The sequence below is a fragment of the Canis lupus genome, chromosome 11 (genome assembly GCF_003254725.2).
Source record: "Canis lupus dingo isolate Sandy chromosome 11, ASM325472v2, whole genome shotgun sequence".
In the NCBI taxonomy this organism is placed as follows: domain Eukaryota; kingdom Metazoa; phylum Chordata; class Mammalia; order Carnivora; family Canidae; genus Canis; species Canis lupus.
Window position 1 is genome coordinate 10,388,431 of NC_064253.1, and position 27,081 is coordinate 10,415,511.

At 38.1% G+C, this 27,081-nt stretch overlaps 1 protein-coding gene across 13 annotated transcripts in view; it reads right to left on the reverse strand.

Annotated features, from left to right (window-relative positions):
- The window catches only part of PRR16 (proline rich 16), a 308,319-nt gene that overhangs the window by 101,495 nt on the left and 179,743 nt on the right, over positions 1-27,081 (reverse strand). For 12 of the 13 annotated variants that reach the window (XM_025432201.3, XM_025432200.3, XM_025432209.3 and 9 more), the window contains one exon: positions 8,875-12,334. In XM_025432201.3, the coding sequence (XP_025287986.1) occupies positions 11,579-12,334 (756 nt within the window). In that variant the 3' untranslated portion in view covers positions 8,875-11,578. Of the gene's footprint in view, positions 1-8,874; positions 12,335-27,081 lie in introns of those variants that run through there. The other variant, XM_035696800.2, reaches the window with a different exon arrangement.

The following is a 27,081-nucleotide window of genomic DNA, read 5'->3' on the forward strand; positions in this document are numbered from 1 at the left end:
CGTATACATAATCAGAGGATACTCCCCCTTGTTTTTTGTTTTGTTTTGTTTTTGTTTTTTGCTTTTTGATTTCTGTTTGCTTCCCCCTTTTTTCCTTTCTTTCTTTTTCTCTTTTTCTTCTCTTTTTATTTTTTTTCTTCCTTTTTTATTTTTTCTTTTTCTTTCCTTATTTCTCTTCTCTCTTTTTCTCCTTTTCCCAAAACAACTTGTTTTTGGCCACTCTGCACTGAGCAAAATGACTAGAAGGAAAACCTCACCTCAAAAGAAAGAATCAGAAACAGTCCTCTCTCCCACAGAGTTACAAAATCTGGATTACAATTCAATGTCAGAAAGCCAATTCAGAAGCACTATTATACAGCTACTGGTGGCTCTAGAAAAAAGCATAAAGGACTCAAGAGACCTCATGACTGCAGAATTCAGATCTAATCAGGCAGAAATTAAAAATCAATTGAATGAGATGCAATCCAAACTAGAAGTCCTAACGGCAAGAGTTAACGAGGTGGAAGAACAAGTGAGTGACATAGAAGACAAGTTGATGGCAAAGAGGGAAACTGAGGAAAAAAGAGACAAACAATTAAAAGACCATGAGGATAGATTAAGGGAAATAAATGACAGCCTGAGGAAGAAAAATCTACGTTTAATTGGGGTACCGAAAGGGACAGAGGACCAGAATATGTATTTGAACAAATCATAGCTGAAAACTTTCCTAATCTGGGAAAGGAAACAGGCATTCAGATCCAGGAGATAGAGAGATCCCCCCCTAAAATCAATAAAAACCGTTCAACACCTCGACAACTAATAGTGAAGCTTGCAAATTCCAAAGATAAAGAGAAGATCCTTAAAGCAGCAAGAGACAAGAAATCCCTGACACTTATGGGGAGGAATATTAGGGTAACAGCAGACCTCTCCACAGAGACCTGGCAGGCCAGAAAGGGCTGGCAGGATATATTCAGGGTCCTAAATGAGAAGAACATGCAACCAAGAATACTTTATCCAGCAAGGCTCTCATTCAGAATGCAAGGAGAGATAAAGAGCTTCCAAGACAGGCAGGAACTGAAAGAATATGTGACCTCCAAACCAGCTCTGCAAGCAATTTTAAGGGGGACTCTCAAAATTCCCCTTTAAGAAGAAGTCCAATGGAACAATCCACAAAAACAGGGACTGGAAAGATATCATGATGACACTAAACTCATATCTTTCAATAGTAACTCTGAATGAACGGGATTAATGACCTCATCAAAAGGGGCAGGGTGTCAGACTGGATAAAAAAGGACCCATCTATTTGCTGTCTACAAGAGACTCATTTTAGACAGAAGGACACCTACAGCCTGAAAAGAAAAGGTTGGAGAACCATTTACCATTCAAATGGTCCTCAAAAGAAAGCAGGGGTAGCCATCCTTATATCAGATAAACTAAAATTATCCCAAAGACTGTAGTGCGAGATGAAGAGGGACACTATCTCATACTTAAAGGATCTATCCCACAAGAGGACTTAACAATCCTCAATATATATGCACCGAATATGGGAGCTGCCAAATATATCAGTTAATAACCAAAGTTAAGACATACTTAGATAATAATATACTTGGTGACTTCAATCTAGCTCTTTCTATACTCGATAGGTCTTCTAAGCACAACATCTCCAAAGAAACGAGAGCTTTAAATGATACACTGGACCAGATGGATTTCACAGATATCTACAGAACTTTACATCCAAACCCAACTGAATACACATTCTTCTCAAGTGTACATGGAACTTTCTCCAGAATAGACCACATACTGGGTCACAAATCAGGTCTGAACCGATACCAAAAGATTGGGATCGTCCCCTGTGTATTCTCAGACTGTAATGCCTTGAAATTAGAACTAAATCACAACAAGAAGTTTGGAAGGACCTCAAACACGTGGAGGTTAAGGACCATCCTGCTAAAAGATGAAATGGTCAACCAGGAAATTAAGGAAGAATTAAAAAGATTCATGGAAACTACTGAGAATGCAGATACAACCATTCAAAATCTTTGGAACGCAGCAAAAGCAGTACCGAGGGGGAAATACATCACAATACAAGCATCCATTCAAAAACTGGAAAGAACTCAAATACAAAAGCTAACCTTACACCTAAAGGAGCTAGAGAAAAAAGTAAATAGATCCTACACCCAGCAGAAGAAGAGAGTTAATAAAGATTCGAGCAGAACTCAACGAAATCAAGACCAGAAGAACTGTGGACAGATCAACAGAACCAGGAGTTGGTTCTTTGAAAGAATTAATAAGATAGATAAACCACTAGCCAGCCTTATTAAAAAGAAGAGAGAGAAGACTCAAATTAATAAAATCATGAATGAGAAAGGAGAGATCACTACCAACACCAAGGAAATACAAACGATTTTAAAAACATATTATGAACAGCTATACGCCAATAAATTAGGCAATCTAGAAGAAATGGACGCATTTCTGGAAGCCACAAACTACCAAAACTGGAACTGGAAGAAATAGAAAACCTGAACAGGCCGATAACCAGGGAGGAATTGAAGCAGTCATCAAAAACCTCCCAAAGTCCAGGGTCAGATAGCTTCCCAGGGGAATTCTATCAAACGTTTAAAGAAGAAACCATACCTATTCTACTAAAGTTGTTTGGAAAGATAGAAAGAGATGGAGTACTTCCAAGTTCATTCTATGAGGCCAGCATCACCTTAATTCCAAAACCAGACAAAGACCCCACCAAAAAGGAGAATTACAGACCAATATCCCTGATGAACATGGATGCAAAAATTCTCAACAAGATACTAGCCAATAGGATCCAACAATACATTAAGAAAATTATTCACCATGACCAAGTAGGATTATTCCCGGGACACAAGGCTGGTTCACCACTCGTAAAACAATCAATGTGATTCATCATATCATCAAGAGAAAAACCAAGAACCATATGATCCTCTCAATAGATGCAGAAAAAGCATTTGACAAAATACAGCATCCATTTCTGATCAAAACTCTTCAGAGTGCAGGGATAGAGGGAACATTCCTCGACATCTTAAAAGCCATCTATGAAAAGCCCACAGCAAATATCATTCTCAATGGGGAAGCACTGGGACCCTTTCCCCTAAGATCAGGAACAAGACAGGGATGTCCACTCTCACCACTGCTATTCAACATAGTACTGGAAGTCCTAGCCTCAGCGATCAGACAACAAAAAGACATTAAAGGCATTCAAATTGGCAAAGAAGAAGTCAAACTTTCCCTCTTCGCCGATGACATGATACTCTACATAGAAAACCCAAAAGTCTCCACCCCAAGATTGCTAGAACTCATACAGCAATTTGGTAGCGTGGCAGGATACAAAACAATGCCCAGAAATCAGTGGCATTTCTATACACTAACAATGAGACTGAAGAAAGAGAAATTAAGGAGTCAATCCTATTTACAATTGCACCCAAAAGCATAAGATACCTAGGAATAAACCTAACCAAAGAGGTAAAGGATCCATACCCTAAAAACTATAGAACACTTCTGAAAGAAATTGAGGAAGACGCAAAGAGATGGAAAAATATTCCATGCTCATGGATTGGCAGAATTAATATTGTGAAAATGTCAGTGTTACCCAGGGCAATTTACACGTTTAATGCAATCCCTATCAAAATACCATGGACTTTCTTCAGAGAGTTAGAACAAATTATTTTAAGATTTGTGTGGAATCAGAAAAGACCCCGAATAGCCAGGGGAATTTTAAAAAAGAAAACCATATCTGGGGGCATCACAATGCCAGATTTCAGGTTGTACTACAAAGCTGTGGTCATCAAGACAGTGCGGTACTGGCACAAAAACAGACACATAGATCAATGGAACAGAATAGAGAATCCAGAAGTGGACCCTCAACTTTATGGTCAACTAATATTCAGTAAAGGAGGAAACTATCCATTGGAAGAAAGACAGTCTCTTCAATAAATGCTGCTGGGAAAATTGGACATCCACATGCAGAGGAATGAAACTAGACCACTCTCTTTCACCATACACAAAGATAAACTCAAAATGGATGAAAGATCTAAATGTGAGACAAGATTCCATCAAAATCCTAGAGGAGAACACAGGCAACACCCTTTTTGAACTCGGCCACAGTAACTTCTTGCAAGATACATTCACGAAGGCAAAAGAACAAAAACAAAAATGAACTATTGGGACTTTATCAAGATAAGAAGCTTTTGCACAGCAAAGGATACAGTCAACAAAACTCAAAGACAACCTACAGAATGGGAGAAGATATTTGCAAATGACGTATCAGATAAAGGGCTAGTATCCAAGATCTATAAAGAACTTATTAAACTCAACACCCAAGAAACAATCCAATTATGAAATGGGCAAAAGACATGAACAGAAATCTCACAGAGGAAGACATAGACATGGCCAACATGCACATGAGAAAATGTTCTGCATCACTTGCCATCTGGGAAATACAAATCAAAACCACAATGAGATACCACCTCACACCAGTGAGAATGGGGAAAATTAACAAGGCAGGAAACAACAAATGTTGGAGAGGATGCGGAGAAAGGGGAACCCTCTTACACTGTTGGTGGGAATGTGAACTGGTGCAGCCACCCTGGAAAACTGTGTGGAAGTTCCTCAAAGAGTTAAAAATAGACCTGCCCTACGACCCAGCAATTGCACTGTTGGGGATTTATCCCAAAGATTCAGATGCAATGAAACGCAGGGACACCTGCACCCCTATGTTTCTAGCAGCAATGGCCACAATAGCCAAACTGTGGAAAGAGCCTTGGTGTCCATCGAAAGATGAATGGATAAAGAAGATGTGGTCTATATATACAATGGAATATTACTCAGCCATTAGAAAGGACAAATACCCACCATTTGCTTCAACGTGGATGGAACTGGAGGATATTATGCTGAGTGAAATAAGTCAGTCGGAGAAGGACAAACATTATATGGTCTCATTCTTTGGGGAATATAAATAATAGTGAAAGGGAATAGAAGGGAAGGGAGAAGAAATGGGTGGGAAATGTCAGAAAGGGAGACAGAACATGAAGACTCCTAACTCTGGGAAGCGAACTGGGGGTGGTGTAAGGGGAGGGGGTAGATGGGTGGGGGGTGGGGGTGAATGGGTGATGGGCACTGAGGGGGGCACTTGATGGGATTAGCACTGGGTGTTATTCTTATGTTGGCAAATTGAACACCAATAAAAAATAAATTTATTAATAAAAAATAAAAAAATAATAGCCAACACTTACACAGCCTCTACCATGGCTCCCCCTGACCCCTGAGGGGCTTTCTACCAATAAGTTATTCTGATCCTCCCAAAAACCCTGTGAGGCAAATATCCCTATTTCACATGTCAAATGTTTTCATCATGGGACACCTGGGTGGCTCAGTGGTTGAGCATCTGCCTTGGGCTCAGGTTGTGATCTCAGGGTCCTGGGATTGAGTCTCCCCACAGGGGGCCTGCTTCTCCCTCTGCCTATGTCTCTGCCTCTGTTTCTCGTGAATAAATAAATAAAATGTTTATTTTTAAAGGAAAGGGGTATCTATAATAATCAATAATATATTGAAACCATACACACACCAAAAAAATTACCCCTTAGAAATGGTGGTAGGCATGACTTTTACTCAGCAATATTCAGATCTCCTTTCCTTTTTCGGGTATATGGGGACTACAGTGACTAGTGGTGGCCAGTAACACTACCAGGAAATGAGGTAAATGCATAGGGAAGACTCTCCAGCAGCCCCACCTGCCTGCCGTTGTGTTGGTCCTGGAAGCGGACGCTTGACCAGATGGTGGTTCTACACTCTCAGGGCAGCAGCCCATATTGTTGAATGACTGCTTGGAGAGTCTCCCGGACTCAGGATGAACTTGGAGTGAACGAGAAATAACTTAGGTCCCTCTGAGATACTAGAGTGATTTGCTACTACAGCATGGCCTAGATTATCTTGACTTAAACAGAAATACACTTGTTCTTCTCTCATGGGCTACCTTTCCACAGCTTCAGATAAGTTCTAGTAAAATGGTGACCTTCAACTGCATAGGTTACCCATGCACAATGCTAGGGCTACTCTCTTAGGCAGTTCTGAAAGGCTGGGAAGAATTGGGCCATGGAGGCCAAGTGCCTGCCTTACCATTTTGGCCTGGCCACTTCCTGGTTCTACCATCTTGGGCAGCACCACTCTGGTGCCATAGTTTCACTTGCAAATGTAGATAATAACAGTGTCTAAGACATTGGGTTACTACAAGGGAAAAATGGTGTTATGAGGGAACAATAATACATATAAAACATGATGAAGAATGTTTGGCACAAAGTGAGTCTTGACAATGGTTAGATATCACGTCTGGTCAATATCAACCCTAAACCACTCCAGGGCCCATGGTTGGTTTATTTAGCCAGCCCAAAATCCCCTCCAGTGGTTTAAAGAATTGAAAACTACGTCAAACAGTGGAAAATTGTATCTGTAGTCTAGTAACAAAAGGATGGAAAATTTTTTATTAAAGAGAGCTCTACTGCACTGGTTCTTTGGTGGTTCCCCCGAATGGATCAATTGCTATTTTTAACTTTAGGGTCAATATTAAATAGTTGAAATTCACAAATGAAATACCAGGAATGAAAGTGACACATTCAGGGTCAAATGGCATTACTACTATGAAATCAGAACCTCTTAGGCAAAGATACCAAAATAATAGACAGCCTTTGAACTTAGAGAAAAAAAAAAATGAAAGGTGAAGCTGCTGGTATAATCCACACGAAAATGAGGCTGGCATTATTCAGCAGCTCATTCATTTTAGACGGTTGCTAAATTGCCTGAAATCCCTTTTATATTCTGCAAAGATCAAACATATTAAGAATGTCAAAATAACATTAGGTAACCCCTTTCAAGCGTCAAAATAACTGCTCAGAATAAAAGAAAGATTTGCAAAGTTCAGGGTTATGAAGAACCTAATTAAATAGTGATGTTATGTGGGGAAATTATGGGGAGTCAAGCTGGCATAAAATGCTAGCTCAGTCACTTACTAAGGGGTTGATTTTGGCAAAATATTGAAACTGAGGTCCTGGATTCCTGCACTTGTGAATCAGGGTAAAGTCATCTATTTTATACATTCATATGAGAACTTAGAGAACCTTTAATGCATGTAGTTTCAGAAAACAGTTGATATTGTTACCTTACCTAACTCTGATCAATCTAGAAGTCAAAATTATACGCAATATTTTCTCCTTATTTTCCCATGGCACTTACTCAAGTGTCTACCCCATGTTGATTTAACTACATTTTAGAGAGAGGGTTATTTGCAGAGCTTCTTTATGTTCCACTTTAGTTTTTCCTAAAAAGCCTGGAATGATAGACCCAAGTGCTTCCAAGGAAATGACACCCTACATAATTGCTGCTTCACAACGATGTGGCTAACTACAGTTTTATGTTCAACACCGCTGTGTGCCTTAATGGTAGTATTACATCTGTCATTATTTCAAGATCAGGCAACCTGAACGATTCGAAAACTCTAAAATGTTTAGTCTAAACATTTAAATACACTGTCACAGTTACAAATTGACCTGAAAAATGTCATGTGATTTGGTGATAGTGTCTACTAATTGTCAGATTCTGTGCACTTTATCTAATTATGTGATTTTTTTTTTGAGGATACGAGTTTTTAATGGAACTTCATTGCTCATGAATCATTTCCTCACTTAGAACTCATCGGTATGTACAAAGTACATTACACTGCTATCCCCTGCTACATATTTCAGTGTACATTTCAGTGTACATATTTCAATGTACATTAGAGCAAAATGTGCTATCAACACAAGAATCAGGAGAGACTGAATTGGGACAATTATAAGACTTGACATCTCATCATTGCATATATATTTATATTCCATGGAAAAAGTTCAGTCAAGGCAGTGATTCATGACTTGATTATATCACTCCCAGTGCAAATACATGTGGAGCTACTCAGGCTTTTCTTCATGGAGCATCCAAAAAGAACTATAATTAGAATCTGTAGATAAAAGGTCTTGCATAGTTTCAGAGATGGTATGTAGCTGCTGCTCTTGGTAATGCTAAAAGCAACTGCTGATTTGTCCAAAGAAAGTTTTATAATACAGTGTCCTATTCCTTTATTCATTAAATAATTAGATACAGGCATAATTCAAACACAAGATTTTTTAGGTTAATTAAACCACTTCAGTTAATACCACTTATTTTTTTCCTAGAATAATGTGAAGCTAATGAGGGAAGGTATGAATATAATAATAACAAATTGGAGAGTGGGAAATTTTGCACGCTCTGTATTTTTGAGCAGATATTTTAAGTTTAGCTTCAGCATAACCTAAAAAAGTATCAGTTTTATCTCCTTCTATAACTGCTATAACTACGGGGGGATGGAAGAGAACTTTGGTCAATTTTTATTTCCTTTTCACCTTTCATCAGATGAGATACAATAACCTCCCATTCCCAAAATGGGATAATTGTTTAAACTAGTAAGAGAAACCCTTTCCTGTTCCAACTTAATAGATGCTACTTAAAAAAAAAACAAAAAACAACAAAAAATATTTTTTTACCCTTTGCTCTGAGTTAATGTTGCCATGAGCAGCATTACCCTTGTACATTTTGTATAGCAATATCGCCTTCAAAAGAGGATGGAGGCTAACTTGGGGGGTATGTACTCTGCAAGAGAATGAAAGTCCTCAAGTGCACACTGGGAAAAAGAACAGCCCTGGAGGGTTTGAAGAAAGCATTTTTGCTTTGGGATCTTCAGGAAGAGCAACATTTTGCCATGTTTTATGATGATTTAATGGATGATGGGCAGAGCCTGTACTACAGAATTTAAATTTTGAAAGCAATGTTGGCTCATGGAAGAAATGGCACTGCCACTTATGATACTTTAATTATACCTTTATTATGATGCCCTATGTTAGTTGTTTCCCATGTTTTACAAGTTTATATATATTTAAAGACATAAGTTCCAGTGAATGATGCAAAATGATCAGTTGGGGAAAAACAAAAACAAAACAAACCCTATTGGCCCAATATATTCCACACCTTAAAGGAAAAAAATGAAATAACATATGGAATAAAAAAACCCAAAAGAAAGTCCCAACACGGGTATAATCTAACATTTAATGCTGAACATTTAATAAACTGTAATAAGAGAAGGTCAACACCTCTTACCTTTTTTAAGGTTGGGATTTAACTTGGCCTTCTATGCCAAAAGTTACTTATAAATATGTTGACTGAGAACAGGTATTGTCATTTTGGCAATGTCACCAAATTCACTTCAAAAGATGGTTTTTCACAGGATACCTTTGTCTATACTTTGAGAAGCAGAGATTAATTTGAACCTCACAGGTTGTGGCTAAGCACCTGGCTCAATATCCTTTTTGGATCAGCTTTAATTAGCTTATTCAACTTACTTCATTGCAATTAAGTTATCTACTCTGCGAATGATTTGTGGTTTCTAGGAAGCTCTTACCTTGAGATCCAGACTGGCCCCCAGATTGACAGAGGTCAGCATTTCAAATGAAAAGCTAATTATTAGGTCATGGTACCTGGCTATGGAAGGAAGATGAGCTGAAGGGAGAAAGCTACATGTCTTCAAAGACTATTTATAATACCAATATGGTCTAACACTGCATGCACATTTGAAAGGAAGTAATTATTAAAATCTAGGAAGATGATAAAAGCTGGGTTTATTTATAGCAAGCCTAAATGAATGCATGAAAAAGTTAAGAATATATTAGTTTGGTATTCGGGAAGTCAATTCTGTGTTTACTTGGGTCAGATTTATTAAACATACTTATCACACTATTAATATATTTTAGATTATAGCCTTTTTATTATTGGTCTTATGTTCTGTAACTTCCTGAAAAAAAAAATGGATGTACTGTGCTTGCATTATCTTCATGGCCAATATACACAGGAATGAAAATCATGCTGAGTAAATTTGTAACATGACATCCTCTATTTTTTTTACTTATTTAATTGTTCCTTCAAAAAGTAATGCCTACTTTCTTTCTGTTATTCTGCCTAAGGTACATTAGCATCTTTTAATAGGAAGTTGTTGAAAACAGTATTCCAGATTACCATGATATGGCTTGAAAAAGGCAACAAAGAAATATGACTAGGTCCCTGTTTGCAACAAAAATGAAAGTTTTGAGATCAAAAGCCAAATAGTCCAAAAGATTACAGTATTCTTTATTATGCTGCACAATAAACCAATTTCACCAAAGATAACTCCCTCTACTCTTGCCACTTAATGGACAACTTTTGTTCAGGTGTGCACCTGTCAATCATGATTCTAGGACAGATAAACTAATTTCTAGTTCCAGGGCAAAATATCCAATCATTCCAAAGCATAGTAGTTGGGAAGTGAACTTGATCCATGGGTGGGTAATTGACATAAGTCAGCAAGTTAGGCTTAAGAGAAGGCCCTTTGTAAGATGTCAGGAGGAAAGGATTTCTCCTCTTCCTTCTATAAATGACAAGGACCCCTGGGATGCTTCAACTGTGAGGGGAAACAACATTAAGGCTGGTACTTAAAACATTCTATTCCAGAAGCATCTTTATTTTCTGCTGGGATTCTCTTATAAATAGGGATTCCCTTGGGGAGGCAGAGGACTTGCTGATGCAGGGGGCAAATCATCCCACTGCTTTAATGTCCTGGTTTATGGTGTGTCCAGGAGGGATGCTGAGTGTGAGGAGGACCTAAAGGGCTTGGCCATATATTGCGTCAATGAGACACTTAATATAGGGTCTTGGGGTGGGGTACCACAATACATAATATGAAAATGTGTAAAGCACTATTTATGATCTGATTAGGATGTTTAATTTGGAAAAGTCTGCCATATACTCACTGTAATCTTCAAACTCTGTCAGAGTAGCTATCCATTTTGATGACTATTAACATGGGATTAAATGAAGAAGCACTGCTGCATTTTAGTTCTGAGGAACATTTGCTTTTGCCATTATGTACTGTTGTTTATTGACATATGATATTTCCACAGACAAAATCTTTCATTACATATATAGCTGAACATAGAATCATAATTGTATAGTATAGAAAATAAACTTTCTGGTATTGTTCTTGGCATTTCATGATGTAAAACTAGTGACAAACATCTTTAGAAAAAATAATAAAATAGTCCTTCAGTATTAAAATTTCTTCCTTAAAAAGCATCTGGTCAAAGTGAGAAGGATGACATGTTATTAATGCATAGATGAGTTAGGCATGAATAAAATGAATCTAATCCCGTCTGTGAAAGTAAATCAAACTATTTGAAATCTACAGGTCACTTTATCCTAGGTCAGTTGAAAAAAAAAAAAAAACAACAACATAGGCAGCTTTTTCATGGTTCTGTGGTTTCTGATGACACAACTTGTTAAATACCGCATTACCCGGCATATAAACAATATACTGCATACTTACCAGGTGGTTTTTATGCCACTTTGCTGAATGCAGGATTAATATATTTGGGATTTTTTTATTGCTTGAGTAGAAAGTGCTCATTACTTATTATTTTATGTTTATAATATAGAAATTAAAAAAAACCAAAAATCAATGAAAAGGTTTTGGAAATGGCATACATCACACTGTTGTAGTGGTCGATTTCCTCAAGATGGTCTTCTGTGGTTTTGGTGCAGTGGGAGGAGGCACAGTTGCAGGTCTGAGAGGGGGGAAGCTGTTACTGTGGCTTATTCCCAGTCCCCCGTTTTCCAGCGGAAAAGGAGGGAGGTGGGGTGGAGGAGGGAGGGGAGGGCCGGGGTGCGGGAGCTTTCCCGGTGGGTGGACAGGTTCGCGGTGTAAATGGACCTCCCTGTTTTTTACATTATACCGGGCATCACAGTCGGGACAATAGCCATGGTACTGCACTTTCTCATTAAACCGAACCCGTTCCCGGGACCCTGCCTGGGGACACCTGTCTTTTTCAGGTCTGTGCATCAGAGGCTGCATTGGAGCCTTGTCCAAGCCACCAGTGGGGATGCAGCAGATGTCTCCGTTTGGAATTTTGTTCGGTGCTAAGGGTAAGCCTCCGTTTCGCAGAAGGGTGCCATTAGTCTTCACGGGATTGACAGTCGGCACCACTCTTTGGGCGTCTTCACACTTCACAGGTGTCAACCGCGGGGGCGGCGGCGGGGGGTTTGGCTTTCTCAGGACCGTGAGGATGGCAGACGGGTGGGCGGGGGGTTTAATGAGGGGTGCGTTGGCCTGCACTTTGATCTTCTCTATGCTGGAGGCTGTGGTGCCGCTTGAGCTACTATTCAGGGTGTCCGTTTTGGAGCTGTCGGTCATCTCATCCTCCAGCTGTAGGTCAGAGGTCAGGGTATCAATCTGGTCAACCACCTGGTGGAAAGGACAAGGTAACTGTGTTGAACAATGACCTAAAGCCAAGCATACTAGAAACAATGTCTCCCTGTCCAGCTGGAAATCTGCTCCAGGAGCCTTAATACACTAATACTACATTGCGTATTCCAATTTTTTAAATATTGTATTTATTTATTTGAGAGAGAGAGAGACCGCAAGCACAAATGGGGTAAGGGCAGAGGGAGAAGCAGATTCCCCGATTCCCGGCTGAGCAGGGAGCCCAATGCTGAGCTCAATCCCAGGATCGTGAGATCATGACCAAGCCCAAGGCAGACACTTAACTGACTGAGCCACCCAGGTGCCCCTGTGTATTCCATTGTTGCATAATGTTTACATTCAGTGAATTTACAGAACAGCCTCCATTGGCATGTTGACTGTTTGACAACCTAATGATTTCACGTATCTAGAATATAATGGATGATTTATGCACACATTTTATTCCCGGCTCTGCTGTACTCACCAAAGATAAAAGCCTGATGCAGAAACATAACTGATTTGTAAAAACAAGAGGCGGGGACTTTCTCTCTGCTCAGCATGTCAAAAGCTACAGGGGAACATTAATCTCATGCTAAGAAGGAGAACAGCCAGATACTCTGAAAAATTCTAATTTTTCTTGAGACCATCGGAGAACGGAGATCACAAGGACACCCTCGAGATGAGCTGCAAAAAGTCTCCAGCCCTCTGAGGATAGAAAGGACACATCAACTGTTTCATCTCTGGCAAATCAGAAGGAAGAGGCAGCCTCCACCAAAATGAAGAAAGGAAAAAGCTACAACTTTAATGAATAATTAAAGGTGAAGCATATGCGATCGTGACAATTTAGAGTCCTCAGGAACCCAGACACAGTGTGGTCTGTCCTCACTCATTGTCTCTGTTCCACGGGCCTCTCCTGTTGGGGGCTGAGGGCAGGGCTGGGGACGGAATGAATGAGCTCGCCCTGAGGGAACACAGGCATAAAACCCCAGGGACTTCCCAGACCTTTGTCCCACATAAAACAGAACACCATGGGATCCCTGGGTGGTGCAGCGGTTTGGCGCCTGCCTTTGGCCCAGGGCGTGATCCTGGAGACCCGGGATCGAATCCCACGTCAGGCTCCCGGTGCATGGAGCCTGCTTCTCCCTCTGCCTGTGTCTCTGCCTCTCTCTCTATTTCTCTCTCTGTGACTATCATAAATAAATAAAAATTAAAAAAAAAAGATTAAAAAACAAAACAAAACAAAACAAAAAAAAAACCAAAACACCAAAGCATTGAGGGAATGGCAGAAACCCCTGCGACACCTAACACACAGGCAGAAAACTCTCTTGGTCCAAGAACTTGCACTCTAGATGGGTGCCATCACTTGCGAGGAAAGATCCAAGATGCAGCATCTCAAGACCTGCCACAGACACAGGGCAGAGGCAGAGAATTAAATGTGGCCGGCAGAGCCACCAGACCATGATGGAGGTTTGACTCAAATGAAGAGAATGGATGTGAAGGAGCAGATGTGCCTGAGGAGTCATGGTGCTAAAGCCACTCATGGAAGGAATCTGGCATCACCCCTACGAGGCTTGCCTGAGGGTCTCTATCATGTTCAGTCATTGTCTGGAGGCAGTAGCTTCTGGAAGCACAGCCTTGACTCAAATGCTGGGCATCAGAACATGGTCATTCACTCTCTCTCAGAGATCTTGGAGACCATTCTCACGGTTGCCATAAATGCACGATTACCCATAAATAAAGATGGAAAGGTTACAGATTACTTTTAAAATAATTTATTTATATATGGAGATAGTCTTTTCATTTCATGTTTCCATATGCACATTTTTTTCTTATTCAGGCCTAACTCTGTTCAACTGTGAAGTTGGCTCTTTGACACACAGTGGCAGAACTGGGCTCCAGATGAAAATCTCGTAAGCAGCCAGAACTTAGGGAGGATGTAGAGATTCTACTTCTTCCTCAGGTGGGTCTTAAGTGATTGCTTCACGCTACTGTCACTAGAGCTCAGCCTTCTATTTTTTAGCTCCTAAATATATATCAAACCACTTCTCTGCATTTTCATTTCTTTGGTCCTAGTCTGAGCCACGAGTATTTACCACGCCCCCCTCCCAAGTCACAAGGCTTCCTCTTCCATTTCTGTAGCATCAGTGATTTTTTAAAATAGAAATGAGCTCTTGTCAACTCCCTGCTTAAAATCTTTCAATGCCTGTTCATTTCTCCTGTGATAAAGATCAATTCTTAACACTGTCTCCCAGGTCGTGTACAGTTTCGCTCAGTGCTGTGCTGGTAAATGTTTAACAGCTGGTTCTTAGAGGTATAGGGGAGTTTTAAATCGAACAGCCTGCCAATTTCCTTGGTGTAAATTCCCACTTGATCAATTTCGAGTTAGTAAATGTGACATCACTGCCTGGGAGGTTGGAAAGAAATGTTCAGTGGCATAGCAATATGAGGTGTTTCTACCATGCCAATAGAATAGGCAAAAATAAACTCAGGAGCACAATAGTAAAATGTGTTGACTACATTTTACTATTAAGAACGTAATTAAGAATGATTAAGAATAATTAGAAAACCTTTATATTTGGGCGCCTGGATGGCTCAGTGGTTGAGTACCTGCCTTTGGTTCAGGTCGTGATCCTGGGGTCTAGGGATCGAGTCCAGCATCTAGCTCCCTGTGGGGAGCCTGCTTCTCCCTCTGCCTATGTCTTTGCCTCTCTCTCTGTTTCTCTCATGAATAATAACTAATTTTTTTTTATAAAATTTTTTTAAAAATTTTTATTTATTCATGATAGTCACAGAGAGAGAGAGAGAGGCAGAGACACAGGCAGAGGGAGAAGCAGGCTCCATGCACCGGGATCCCGATGTGGGATCCGATCCCGGGTCTCCAGGATCGCGCCCCGGGCCAAAGGCAGGCGCCAAACCGCTGCGCCACCCAGGGATCCCCTAAATTTTTTTTAAAAAGAAAGCAAAACATTTACATTTAATATAATTACTTAATATATTAAATGTTTTGTTGGTTATATAATTTATTATCTCAAAAACACAATTTTATTAATATATTAAATAATAAATATGTATAATATAAAATATATTTTTAAATTCAATTTAATTTTATTTAAATTCAAGTAGTCTACATAGGGTGTATTATTAGTTTCAGAGGTAGAGTTCAGTGATTCTATACTTTTGTTTTTAATAATAGTTATTTAGTGGCTGGCTCACACAAAATTTCTGAAAATAGAACAGTTGGCCCTTATTAGCCAGTACAAGTCAGCATGTCACAGTTTCTCCTTAAATGGCTCTCCATTCTCAACTCTAATAAAACTTCCTTTTCTTTCATTCTCAAATCTCTTGGGTCTACTTATAGACCCTTATCATTGTCAATCTGCTTCCTACCATAAGACATTTGCACATACTAATTTTTCTCCTTGAAGTGCTCTTACCTCTCCCCTTTGTCGAATTAAAATCTTAGCTCAGGAGTTAGTCATGATGTTAGCCTTCCCTATCGTCCTGCAATTTCCCATGTAGGTCATGTGAATTTGTTAAGGTCACAGGGAACTTTATTTTTTTCATTCAAAGCATTCACATACTTTTTTACTGTTTAGTTACTGGTAGGAGTACTGGAATATGGAATAGTCTTTCTTCTCTATAACTTCAGTGACAACAGTGTCTATGCTGGTTTTTTACTAGTGTGACCTAAAGTTCTAATGCAGTGAATGGCACTCAAAAGAATCTCAATAAATATTTGTTAAATAAAGGCACTGAAGGTTATTTCTTTAGTTCAGAAATGAATGAAAACATGTTCTTTCTCATTTGATTTTTGAAGTTGTTACTTTTAAAAGTCACATCTGCTCAGTTATTCTGGAATAAAATAGGCGAAAGGGATTTATCAGAAATGATCCAGAGGTGGTGGCACTTTCTGCAGCTCTGGCTCAGACATCCTAGAAATTAAAATGGGAGGACACTGAAAGAATGTGAAACATAGGGGGAGTCCCGACTCAAAGATACTGTATACTATTTAACCCAGAAAGATCTTGACCCTGAGCTGTCTATTGTATTAAGTATCTGCAGAGAAAGAGAGAGAGCTGGTCTACTCTAGGAAGTGAAGCTGCTGGTCAGAGATGAATCAGTATTGGCTGAGTCTCTCATAGTTCTAGAGCTTCTAGCTGGTTTTAGTTTCCATGTGGTTATTTCCTGAATGCCTACAAAATGCCAACAAGAATAAAAAACTAAAACAGACAAAATACAGTTGACTCTTGAACAACAAAAGTCTTAGGGTGCCACTTCCACTGTGCAGCCAAAGATTTGCATCTGTTGGATCCCCAAAACTTAACTACTAAGAGCTACTAGCCTGCTGTTGTCTGGAAGCCTTATTGATAACATAAACAGTTGATTAATACATATTGTGTATATTATATGCATTATATACTGTATTCCTACAACAAAGGGAAGAAAATGTTATTAAGGAAATCATAAGGAAGATAAAATACATTTACAGTAGTGTACTGTATTTTTTGAAACAAATCTGCATATAAGTGGATGTACAGGGTTCAAACCTGTGGACTTAAGGATCAACTGTTCTGCTTTCATGGAGAAGGGAATCTCATAGAAGGACCTGGCATTAATTAGATACTCAAATAATTGTAAAAGTACTCATGCTCCAGGAGCTCTGAATGACAGACCACGGTACTGTAAGAGGAGGGGCACCTGGGTGGCTCAGTGGTTAAGCGGCTGCCTTTGCCTCAGGGCGTGATCCGGAGGTCCCGCTTTGGGCTCCCTGTGGGGCTAGAGCCCTCTGTCTCTGCCTCTCTCTCTGTGTCTCTCATGAATAAACAAATAAAATCTTTTTTTTTTTTTTTAAGATTTTTAAACAGGAGAGGAGATAAAACCCCCATCAGAAAAGTCCGTGAAGCCCACCAAAAGGATGAGTGGCTGTTAACTGGCTAAGAGAAAAGAAATTCCAGAAGGCCACTGAGGAAAGAGCCTGATGATAAAGGTACTCTGACAGGAGAGAGGGCCTTAGTGTGAGCCATGTAAAGAAGATTCTAGGCTGAAGAGCACCATGAGAGGGGAGGCTGGAGAGTCAGTGAGCAGCCAGGCTGTTGGGGTCCCTACTAGGTGCTGAGCAAGCACCCCATAGTTTTAAGGAGTTCCAGAAGTGAGAGACACAATGTTTAAACAGATGATGAACTGCTGTTTTTCAGAATGGAAACATCGTCTAATGAGAGAATACACGTCGCTGAAAATAGGAAAATACAAACAAACCCACGTGCTGACATACTGTAGTGAGAACACAGAACAAGGAAAAGTGTAGGTGCCAAGGGCAGGCTGCCCAAAATACCACAAAGGCATATTGTTTTGTGTTAAAGGTACTCGGGACCCAGCTGGTGCAAGGACACTCAGACCCTCCTTGGTCCCCCTGAAAACAAGATATAAATCTTCTGTATCAAAGGTACCCTCCCTGTACTAAGAAATAAAAAGGCATCTTTATCACCAGAGATGGGAATTTTAAAGTCAAGAAAATGGTAGAAGCAAATTTTATTACTTTCTTACTCATCTACTACCTCAGCCCAAATTCTGCTTAGAATTCCTTACTAATTAAAGTTCCCAAGCATCTGTTTTCTTTATCCTGTCAATTCCCCATTAATTTATTTCCTCTTTGTCTAAAAAGTATAAAAACTGCCTGCCTCAGTCATCTGTTTGGGTCTTAGTTTCATCATTGAACCATCATGCACACGTAATAAAACTCTGGGTTTTTTTCCCTCCTGTTACTCTTTCCCATGTCAATTTAATTCCTCAACCAGCTAGAAGAACCCTGGGAGAAGAAGAAATGTCTCCTCGTATGAAAGGAATGACACAAGTTTTACAACAATAAAACAAGGGGTATCAAATATGTATTGAGTCACAAAAATTAGGCTGACAGATTTCCAACCAAACAAGAGAAATCCAAAGAAGATTTAGGAATATGGCTCATGTTGAAAGGAAGTAATTGGAAATACAATTTAGTTGAATTCTTCTGTAAAAGGGAGGGTGAAATCAACATTGTCAGACAAAAGGATTAGGAGACTGTACTTTTTATAGCTCAGTTTAGAAAGTACTGATAAATGACAATTCAGAAAGAGGTAAAAAAGAAAAAAAAAACAGAAGAAAGGGCTAGAATACAAAAAGCATATGTGAGCAAAGAAATCATAAAATATTAAAAACGTGCATTGTTTACAAAATGGTAATATACTAATGACTAAGCAGGGAGATTAGGAAAATGTGAAAATAAAATGCTAGGGAAAATGACATGTCTGATTGAAGAACAGAGTTAGAGCACTTTAAGGTCATGATATTTGTGTGCGTGTGTGCACGCAAGGAATCAGTAGCTATCTGATACTGATTCATTAAGTCAAGAGTGTGTGTGAAAAAATTTTAGAGCCACTACTCAGTTAATAGACAAACTTATACTTTCCAAAATAATATAAAGTTTAAAAAAGTGAGTGAGAAAAGTTTGGCAAATTTTAAATTTTAAAAAGACAGAAAATAAGAAAACTTAAAAAAAAGAGCATAGTAATCAGAAAAAAACTATAATATAGAAAAAAACTTCAAAAATATTAGTAATCATAACAAACATAGATTACAATAATTTATTCATAAAGGAACACAGAAAGATTGATATAAACTGACACAAGTAAGATATAGCAGGCAAATAGCCTAATAAAACCTGATGCAGCTTATACACACTAAGCAAAACACCTAACATAATTTTTTTTTTCATCAAAACAGTATTGTATTGATACTTTGGAAAAAAAGTGAATGAAACAAAATTTAGAACTTACGTACATATACACATGAAAAATGAGAAAAATGTAAAAAAAAGTAACTGACACAGGTGAATGACAGATTTCCAAAAACCATGAAAATACACTTAATCTCAGAAGTACTCGAGGGATGGCAAACTGAAGATGCAATAGCATTTCATTCTCAATCGTTATTCAAAACAAAACAGTCTGATAATTCCAGCTGATGATGATGATGCCAATAAATGGGAACTCCATACATTGCTATTGCCAATATAAATTTGGTCTGTGGAGAAAATTCTTGACAATGTCCTCTAAAATGGATAAGGTACATACCTTATGTTACAGGTATTTGAGGAACAAAGCCTACCCTATTCTAGAGAAACTCGAATGGATGTGTACAAGGGTTGAAAAAGCATAAGAATGTTGTTCATTGCTCGTTGTTTGTTTTTTTTCTTTCTTTCTTTCCTTTTTGTGTGTGTTTTGTTGTTTTTTGTTTGTTTTTTTCATAGCAAAAAAGCTGGAAACAACCTAAATATCTGTTAGTAAGGGCCTGGGTATGCAAATATAAAGCAGTTCAAAGGAAATAACTAGAGCTATATGTATCAGTAGGGATAAATCTCAAAAACCTAATGTTGGATGTAACAAAGTTAAAATACATATACTCAGTACGTCTGTATTGTTCAAATTCAGAAACAAGGGTAGTTTTATTTATAAAATGTGAAAATAAATAATACACATCAAATATAGGCAAGGAAGAAGGTGAACAGATGTTGAAAGGCAGCAGTCATATAGTTAAAATACTTTATTTCTTTTAAAACTCAAGCCAAAGTCATGGTAAAAGGTTAGCTTTCATGAAATCTGGGTTGCATTTGTTGCCATTAGTTTATTTATTTTTGGTCATGTGTGAAACATTTTATAATTTGAAAATAAAAGAAATATTTAACACTTGTTAAATAAAGTTAGAAAGAAAGAAAAGCAGCAACGCTTACAGCTGCCATGTGGAGAACATATTGAAAGGTGATGAAGTTTATTTACTTGGCTAGTTAGACTCCATGGCAGCCAAGTGAGAGATGAATAAATTAGCCAGACAAGGAATACACTGTGTCCTTATAATTACACTTCAGTGTTTTGCTGAAACTCTTCCCAAAGTATCACATTGAAACTCAAGGAATCATAACCACAGGAAGGATAGAATTCAACAGAACAAAATGAAAGAAAGTAGGACTAGAGGGACAGACCATTTGCAGATATTTGGAGGTGAGAAGGAGCGTGACATCAATCATAAGTCTGAGAACATGCACACCTAAACATGAGATGCAAAGGAGACATGTATATATCAAACATGAAACTGAGCCATCTGTCCAACTGTGGCTATTCATGTCTATAGAAGAATCTGCTAATGGAACTAAAACAGAGAGAGATTTAAAGAAAGGACAATGACTTGCGGGTTTGATGATTTTAGGAGCTTTCTGTTAGCATCACATACAAGGAAGCTGTGGTTCAACTGTGGAATAATTAAGAATAATGGTAATTGACTTAGGAATTAGGAAACTTGAGCTCAAGGTTTTCATATGTGGGGAATACCCAAATATTTCACAAACGAGAAGTGGATTTGGTAGAAATTGAGTATATATGATCTAAGTTATTTGTGGAAATCCAAAATTTATTTATATGAATTCTATAAATATTTAATTATGAAGAATAAAAATAGAAACATTGTAGTGTTATCATTAGAGTGAAATTCAGGACAAATAGATTTACCTAAAATTAAGAGCTCTTTGTCTTATGTTCTCACGTGGCTATGTCCTTTTATTATTACAACTGGATTAATAAATTGGAATTGTCTATTCATATGTGTTCCGCTCAGACCATGAGCATGGATTTTTGTCTTTGTTTCCCTGGGTAGGGAGCAGTGATTGCAAGAGTAGATGCTCTAATAATATGCTGAGAGAGAGAAGTGACAAAAGTAGACTCGGAGAGAAAAGACAGGTGTTGACCTCACTTCCATCCCTCCCCAGCTTTTCCATCTTGGGTCTGATTTTCAAAGTCTTTAAAATACACCAATTCCAGAGCAGCCTGGGTGGCTGAGCAGTTTAGCGCCGCCTTCGGCCCACGGCCTGATCCTGGAGACCTAGGATCGAGTCCTACGTCAGGCTCCCTGCATGGAGCCTGCTTCTCCCTCTGCCTGTCTCTGCCACACACCCCCTCCCTCTCTCTTTCTCTCCCTCTCTGTGTCTCTCATGAATAAATAAATAAACTCTTAAAAAATAGATAAATAAAATAAAATACACCAATTCCAGATGGTTCTAGAAGGCAAAAAGGAATGGATCAAGCAGAGAAAAAGGAAGGCACTGGTGACACTTGGTGAGCTCTTTTATTATGTTCTTGACTTTGCGCACCTGGCTCCACAGCTTGGGACAGAAAGCATTTCAGTCTCTCTCCAAAACAATGAAGATAGCTAAAGTGTATATTTATCTTTAATTATTTGTCTACATCGATAGCTCTAGTTGTATTTATAACTTTCCTAAATCCTGTTTATCGGTTTAAATAAAAACCACACAATATATAGTTCAATTGCCTTAGAAACAAAGAAAACACCCTTTCAATGTGAGGGAATCTTCCTCTGGGATCTGTTCAGTAACAATTTGCAACTATAAAAATTGCAGTTACATACTTAATGGAAAGAAAGAAAGAATTTAACCCCAACTTAAAAATCTGTATAAGAAAATTTATGAAATCTTCTAAGGTCTTTAATGTTGATGTATCAAAACAACCACTTTTAAAATATGTGGTATCAGCAGCAAAGATCTAAAAAGAGAAATTGAGTGGTGCCTGGGTGGCTCAGTGGTTGAGCATCTGTCTTTGGCTCAGGGCATGATCCTGAGGTCCTGGGATCAAGTCCTACATCTGGCTCCCTGCAGGGAGCCTGCTTCTCCCTCTGTGTCTCTGCCTCTCTCTGTGTATCTCTCATGAATAAATAAATATTTTTCTTACAAAATAAATAAATAAAAAGAGAAATTGAATGGGAGCCATATGAATTTTTCCCAAGAGAAGGAGGCAGTTGAAAACATTCCCTCCTCATAGCCCTTAGACCATAGTCAGTGGCTGAGCCCAAATGTAGGTGGACCAAAGAGCTTTGTCCAGCAGAGGCACAGTATAGAGAATAGCAAATGGTGGACTCAGTCAGATCCTCCCTGGATGGATGAAACAGAAAGGAGTGGAGTCACCAATGGGGCTATTCCAGCATGAGGACAAGTAGTCAATTTCCTTGGCCTCCTGTTCATAACTCACACACTTCATTTCTATTTTTGATATTATACCAAATTTTAAAAACTTACATTTATACTTATCTATGTACCCATTATCTATCTATGCTACTGATCTATTGATAGGATTGAAATAAACAGTTTATCATAGAGCATACAACTTTGTGTTCCATTGCTAGGTCACAGGTTTTGTTATTTACTGCATCTGAATTACTATGTACAAATAATTCCTGTAATCATTTTGTGAGTGCACTTGTGTTAGAAACAATTTAATACATGGAAACACTGAAATTATTCCACAATTTGGTTAACTCTATTTTGGCATTTATTTAATCTTAAAAAAAATATATATATATATATATATATATATATATATATATATATATATATAATCTGTGAGAACTTTAAAAAAAAAAACAGTTAAAAAAAAGTTTCAAAAAAAAAAAAAAAGTTTCCAGTTTAATAGGGACTTATCTGGGCAGCCCAGCCCGGGTGTCTCAGTAACCACTGAAGACGCTGCCTTCAGCCCAGGGTGTGATCTTGGAAACTCGGGATCGAGTCCCATGTCGGGCTCCCTGCACGGAGCCTGCTTCTCCCTCTGCCTGTGTCTGTGCCTCTCTCTCTCTCTCTCTCTCTCTCTGTCTCTCATGAATAAATAATTAAAATCTTTAAAAAAAATAGGGACTTATCACATGTACTTAGTATCTTCCTCTCCAAATCATATTTAGATGAGAGTAAAGTGGAAAAACAGTAATAAATTCAGAAAATTTTATCAAAGTGGGGTATATACAGATCAGAGATTTTTATAAATATAGGGATGAATTAACAAAAAGGTGGAAAAAGCACTGATGGAGTCCCAGAAAAATTCTAAACCTGAAAGTTTAGAGTATAAAGTTTAAAGTATAGAGAGAGTGGGAGTGAGAAGTAATCCAAATTTTAGAGTCTGAAGTTGTTGAGTGACTATAATTCACAATGGAAAACACTGTGTCAAATGGCCTCACACTCTTTTAAAGTGCAGCAACATTAGCAACACAGTAATAGCTCATACTGAGAAAAACTGAGATTCTAGCTATAAGGAAATTGAACAGTGTTTCTCAAGGCTGTGTGTACTAGGTAATTCATAACAAAACTCTTCTCCTTTACTTTTTGATTGGGAAAGCAGTGGAAACGGGGTAAATACAGCTAGTTTCTCACTAGCTGGTCTAGACATGGTATAGTAGTGCCTGCCCATCTAACATATTCAGAAACTTCTATCAGCACTGTGCCTTGTCCTATATCTGGAAAAGACTGTAAAACATCTATATAATATAAATATATGCCCGAGGATCAAAGATAATTGAGGGTAAATGTAAACAAAAGCACAAAATAGAAAAATCAGGATAAATGTACAGATCAATACTGATGATGAAGCTGCCATTATTAATGAACCAAAGAACTCCGCAGTAAATCTAATTAATGTGTTATAGATGTTTGAGAATGTCTTGCAGCTCTAAAATAAGAACACACAGTTATTTGAAAAAAAAAAGTAGTAGACATAAGAGAAATATTTGGAATATAAAACATAAATACTAACTTAAAAAGTTAGTAAAAAGGCCAGAAGATACAATCTAAGAAATGTTCCCAACCATAAAGCAAGAAGATTTTTTTGGGGGAAAGTAAAAGAAAAAAAATTAAGACACTGAGAGCAAGAAAATCAATCCTGGAGCCCCAACTGATTGAGTTCCAGAAGAAGGGGGAAAATGTAGTATGACAACATTCAAAGGATCAATGATAGAACTTCAGATGATGGAAAGCATCATCTGAGGGTTAATCAGGATGGATAAAGTAGAAAACAAAGCCAATCTCCTACCACACAAACCCAGGACACTCAGAAAGAAATGAAAATCAAACAATCATCACAATTTCTTCAGGATGAAGACGACAAGAAACATTTTTACCAGCAACTTCAAGGGTTCTGGCTAAAGTGATTTCAACCTCAATTCTACACTTGGATCAATTAATAACTCATTGTAAGTGACAAAATATTTTTAGATAGTAGGGACAAGGACAGTGTATGTACGTTGTATCTTCTTCAAAAGTGAAGGGCATACTGTAACACAGTAAAATGGAATCCAAGAAAGAAAGAATTAGAGCCAAGAAACAGATGAAAGCAAATAAAAGAATTTAAGAATAGCACCTGTATTGTTGACCTAAAAAGAAATATTAAAAAAAGATTTATTTATTTGTTTTAGGGTGGGAAGGGGCAGAAGGAGATGGAGGGAGAGAGAAAGAGTCTTAAGCAGACTCTGTGTTGAGCATGGAGCCCTATCCGGGGCTGGATCCCACAACCCTGAGATCTCGACCTGAGTCAAAACCAAGAGTAACAGACAGAGCCACCCAGGCACCCCTAAAAAATAGTTATTCATAACTGAACTGAAAAGCTCTAAGAAAAAATAATAATGAGTTACATTCAACATGTCATATAATTGGAAATTTGTAAAACAGCAGTGAAATGGGGAAGAAGTACACCATTGGCAGTGTGATTGATAACAACGATGGGCAAGAAGAGAATTCATTTGAATTTTCAACTGAATTCCCTTCTGGGAGGTTCAAGTTTAGAAACACATGTTTAAATTAATTTCTTTATGAGTTCATTACAACATTTCATTCTATTTTTATTATTGAGATATTGATTATTGGTTGATCTCTTCAACACATGGAAAAAACAATAGATTAATTCTTCATTGTCCATAAAGATGGAGTCAATTACATGAGTTGAAGTTAAAAAAAAAAAAAAGTGTTTGAGCATATTACTACTTAGTTGACTAATTGGAAAATAAAGACAAGTAGGGTACCTGGGTGGTTTAGTTGGTTAAGTGTCCAACTCTTGATTTAGGCTCAGGTCATGATCTCAGGGTCATGAGATCAAGTCCCACAATGTGACCTGAGTCTAACTCTGCAATCAGCAGAGTCTGCTTGAGATTCTTTCTCTCCCCCACCTCTCCTCCTCCCCCCTCACACTGTCTCTAATAAATAAATAAAATCTTAAAGAAAAAAAAAAGAAAATAAAGTAGTTAAAAGGGGTTATGTCTTAGGAAAGGACTCGATATTGGATAGAGATGATAAAGAAGGAGGGGTACCTGGATGGCTTAGTTGGTTAAGTGCCTGAGATCTCAGCTCAGGGTCATGAGTTTAAGTTCCGTGTTGGGCTCTCTGCTGGGTGTGGAGTCTACTTAAAAAAAGGGGCGGGGTGGATAAAAGAAGGAGAATTGTACTGGTATGCCCTTATAAAGAACCTGATTTGGAGATGAGAATGCAAGTGCATATAACTAGCTCGACAGTGGTTAAAATCATACCCAAGAAAATCAGAAAGGATGAAGTAGACTTGATTCTTCCCTGCATAGGTTAATAATTATGATACATTGTGTGTGTGCATGCTGGTAAAAGGATCTGCAAGTATAGGAAAGCAGGAGTGATCTACTCTTTCCAAGCAGTGGTTGGTAGCATTGGTTAGAGATACTTTCTAAGCCAGGTGACACCTGAGAGAAGTCTTGAATGATAAAATTTGGAGGAAAAGTCATCTCTTGGCAGAGGCAATAGCATGAAGGTACGAAATACTATTTTTTATGTGTTTATAAAAAATAAAGTAAGAAATGACAAGTGAATAGGACACAAGGCTGAAAACAGATAAAGGCCAGGTTGTGGAGGGCCCAGTGGGCCACAATGAGAAGTTTGGATGCTGTAAATTGCAATTTTAAAGATGAGTCCTCAGAAAGTTGAGATTTGCAGCACCATAAAAAAAAATGTTTGAAGTTAATGCTTTGACAGAGAAATGCAAATATACGCTCATGTTGTAGTAGATTCATTTCCTTAAAGTTATAACTTATTTATAACCATAGTATTGAAAGTATATAGATAACCTTGATCTAGTAATAAAATTCAACTCTTGATATGATTTGTCCAAAAATGTTATTGGACACTGACAGCCTTGGAAAACCACACAAGTTTCAACAGGTTATGTTACTTGAAACACTAAATAATCAAAAAAATTTAACTCTACAGTATTCTAAACCAAGATATTCAATTTTTAAAAAAAACTCATAACATAAATGTTCCCAGTTCCATTTAAATCAATTCTGTACAGGACCATAAGCATTTTTGAGATGCTCTTGAAGGAAGTAGAAATCCCTGAAATTATTATACAGGCATATTTCATTTTATTATTGTGATCTGCTTTATTGCACTTTGCAGATACTGCATTTCTGCATACAAATTGAAGGTTTGTCACAACCTTGCATCGAGCAAGTCTGCTGGCATTTTTCCAACAGCATTTGGTCTCTTCATGTCTCTGTGTCACATTTTGGTAATTCTCACAGTATTTGAAACTGTCTCATTATTGTTATATTTGTTATGTTGATCTCTGATAAGGTGTCTTTGATGTTTCTATTGTAATTGTTTTGGGGAACCGTGAACCATATACATATTAAGATGTGAAATTTTAATCAATATACATATCGTATGTTTTCCAACTGTCCTATTGACTCACTGTTCCCCCAACTCTCTCCCTCTCCTTGAACCTCCCTATTCCCTGAGACACAATATATTGAAATGAGGCCAATTAATACCCCAACAATGGCCTCTAAGTGTTTACATGAAAGGAAGAATCGCATGTCTTTCACTTTAAATCAAAAGCTAGAAATGATAAAGCCTAGTAACAGAGGCATGTCAC